The sequence below is a fragment of the Argopecten irradians genome, chromosome 6, assembly GCF_041381155.1.
Source record: "Argopecten irradians isolate NY chromosome 6, Ai_NY, whole genome shotgun sequence".
In the NCBI taxonomy this organism is placed as follows: domain Eukaryota; kingdom Metazoa; phylum Mollusca; class Bivalvia; order Pectinida; family Pectinidae; genus Argopecten; species Argopecten irradians.
The window spans coordinates 17,059,694-17,063,458 of NC_091139.1; the positions used below are offsets into that span (position 1 = coordinate 17,059,694).

The window sequence follows — 3,765 nt, forward strand, 5'->3', positions numbered from 1 at the left end:
TTAAAATTCTTGATTTAAGTAATAAGCAGAGTCTACGATTTCTATTATGACAAGACATGAATTGAGGAATATAAACATTGCCAGACAAAAGTTGTCGAAACACTTGGCCACATCAGTCCAAGTTACAGTTCTATCTGTTTCGTCTCCCGTCAATTTATCAGGACCCTCCGACAGAACATTCCGAGCATTGCTGTGGTTTGCTCTTTGGTGTGCATGTTCTGGGAACTTTCGATCAGAATTTTCATTTGGATATCCTCTATGTTTACTATACACATCCATGTTATCACGATGATATCTGTCGCGTTCGGGACGCCAATGCCTTGGTTCAGTTCTGTTTGGTTCAACGATGTCACGATTGTCCCGTTGTTCACGTGCCTCTTCATGTTTTGCATTAGTTTTTCTTCTTCTTGAGCATTTTAAAACTAAACTTTTAGTCCAGTTCGGAATGGTTTTTTCGTCCTTCTTGTTATAAAGCATTAGCGTAAACACAGTGAAGACCATGATGAGAGCACTGACTATCAACTCTGCCAGAATAAACACAGAAATACGGGCGATGTGAGGTTCCGAAGTGCTTGGTAATTTGTCGGATACAATTGAAAGAAACACCGCCATGGCAAGCAGTACGGTCACTCCAAATGCACTTCTCTCGCCCGGATCGGGAGGAAGAAGGAAAACAAAGACATTCAATCCCGCAACTACGATTATCGGCAGAAAAAGGTTCAGAAGAATAAAAAGAGGACGTCTTTGGAATTTGATCACCATGAGGACAAGGTTTCCATCGGTGTACTCCGCTACCCGCATTTCAGTTGATATTATTCTCCAAGCCCCATTTTCAATAAAGTCGATCTGTGTCATATGATCGAGGGGGAGTCTGAACTCAAAACTACCCCTACCGTATGCCCATGGAATGAGATATATTTCACAAGTTTGTCTGTCAAAGGGATAGTACGCTATGTCCGCCGTGCACGAGACCTCGTATTTGTCTGGAACAGCCCAGCGTGCCCATCCGTCTCGGTCGTACACAACCTGCACGAAGTCATATCCGATCGTTTTAACCTCATCATACGGTTTCCCAACAAAGAAATATGGAATCCATACCTTTGACTGTGGTATCAATATAGACGTCGTATTTCCATGTTGGAGAGGATCCCATACAATTCTATCGTCCTGCCATTCAATGTGCGAATACCCGAGAAATACTAATTTTCCAGCTTTGTCGTCAAACTCGTTGAGGGAAAACAAATTAAAACTGATGTAAATGACAATTGGCTCAGATTGGTTGAAATTAGGTCCAAGATCTTTGTTGTAAGGGGGCAGTAATATGTCGTTGAGAGATTGTACTTCGTCTCTTGTTGTACATTGGACCCCGAACAACCAAACACACAACACTATCAACAAATTATTCCAAAAGACTCCAAGAAGCATATCTGAAAGTGTCGATGGAGTCTTTAAAAACACAGAACAGAACAGCTCTACTGATACATATACATCAACCGTAGGATATATATATAGACACTAAATATAATTACCTGTTTTTTAACGTAGGCTTTTCGCCTCGTTGCACATGACCGAACACCGCCTATGCGGATTTCAACTAAACATAACGCTATTTTGTTTTGATGAAATTAATTCACAAACCGCACTTATGCAAGTGCAAACTTGTGAATAGTTGTAGGTGCGTATCATATTTTCTTATTTAACACAGTGATATTTTTTCTCGTGATTTTATAGTAACTACATACATCGATCATCACATTTTAAGTCTGGTCTACATTAGTATTTGTACCATCCATCTTCTATTCATTATTTATATCCACCTAGTTACCTTAACTTCGAGAAGATCAAAGCACATTAATTTATAATTAGATAAGTATCGCACTGTCACACTTTCCAGTATGTGACTTCTACATGTATAGTGAAGTTTTAAACCCTTCTCATGTTTTCCGTCGCTATTTTACTCAGTAAATTGTTTGCTAAAACATTTAGGTTTATTCCTCATTAAGAGACATGTATTGTCGAAGCATGAACATATAAATCCATGAATATATTGGATCGAAAGCAGACCAAGAGCTTGAATCTGGACCTAAGCGCTCAGCATATATGGAGTGGGGGAGACTGGTTTGTCCGTTGTCAGTATAATGTGACCTGGCGAGGTTTGCTTGTTCGGTGTCTTCCGCGGTATGCTTCAATGAAATAGCACTATAAATAGGGCAATAATTCCACTATTACAATAAGGCAAAACACTAATATACCGCAGCCTCCAAAAATACATAAATTCACTCACGCAACGCTTCAATGGAAGGTCATCCTTAAAGGCCCACTACCTTTCCGAAACGGCTTTTAATTTTTAAAATGGGAATGTAAAACAAGATCGATAATTTTGTAGAGTCCTAAAAATTATTAACTTACCGTTAATACTACATTTATCATCACCCTCTGAACGATTTGATTAAAATTAATAAAATGTTTATTTTCATAACGCGGGTCGTATTATGTTTCCCGCCGCCGCCCTAAATACCGCGCGGTAGTTGACTATCACTGCGCCAGACGGCAAAACAGCGAATTGACTCTCCACTGTTTTCATATATTACGCAGGCAATCTTGCATATGTTTGGTGTCGTAACCTTATTTTTGATCATCGGTATGCATTTTCTGGTGTTATTAATGTTTTTTAAGAAACCTTTATATTTTGCTCCGGAAAGTTAATGGGCCTTCGTTGTCAATAGAACACCAAATTGTCAATTATTAAAGAAGATAAATATGAGGAATATCATAAGAGAAAGAAAATGTTTGATAAGGCCTTTTGACGTGTACATTGCTATAGAATTCGCCATTTCGGTAATTACTCGAATTACTAAATGTGTCGCTTGTGTGAATGACTATGTTTTTGGGAGACTGTGGTACCGTGGTATGCCTATCTCATTATTATCTAATATCAGAGTTACTTCCCTTCGTTTCGTAACGAAGGGAAGTAACTCTGATAAATCAGAATGGCACATCTTTCCTGTTGCAAGTAGCTATTAGTTAATACCAATAATGGTAGGTATATAAACGGATACATCGCAAAAGAATAAACGTATAAAGCAGCGCAGTATTGTTTACAGAAGTGAAACGCATTGATACGTCTATTTTTACCTGAATCAATTATCGACAAATATCTTCAAAGACACTAATTCATTAAAAACAGCAGGGTTCATAATTTTCCATGCCATGTACAATGTGTATAAAGACTAATTAGAATGTTATTTTTTGATGGTCCTACAAACTTTAAATTAAGTTTCGGTCTATACAGATGTGAATAGACATTCTATATACATCTATAACTGTAAGCACTTTTAGGCGTATAAAGACTTGATCACAATGCCAATCTAAAATTGACATCTTACAGGTGTCACTTTTATCAGACTTCAATTAAGTTCAAAAGACACGATGGGTCTATAAATACACGTAGACTTTAACTAATTCTCGGGTTGGTGCGAGTGTGAGGACAGTAAATTAAACCCAGTATAAAATAGCAAGTCTACACGTAGTAACACAAATGTGAGATAACATATCGAACTTATTTCTTTTATTCTGACAATTACAGAAAAATAACATTTACAAAATCACATAGCATTAATGACTTTCATTAATTTCACGATTTACAAACAAAATTACACAGACTGGGGCATTATTATTTCAGAATCTGTATAACATCACCGTCTATAGTTATAGTTCTCGTACTTCCGCAGAGATGTTTATGTTAATGCACTCTCTAGTTATATT

The 3,765-nt window shown here is 37.4% G+C and overlaps 1 protein-coding gene across 1 annotated transcript; it reads right to left on the bottom strand.

Moving 5' to 3' along the window:
- Positions 1–1,425, bottom strand: LOC138326377 (neuronal acetylcholine receptor subunit beta-3-like). Its single transcript, XM_069272487.1, has one exon. The coding sequence runs from the start codon at positions 1,423–1,425 to the stop codon at positions 1–3; it is 1,425 nt and encodes a 474-aa protein (XP_069128588.1).
- Positions 1,426–3,765: the final 2,340 nt, after the last annotated feature.

Bases quoted from the DNA above. Each gene is read 5' to 3' on its own strand.
- LOC138326377 (XM_069272487.1), bottom strand. From the start codon at position 1,425: ATGCTTCTTGGAGTCTTTTGGAATAATTTGTTGATAGTGTTGTGTGTT.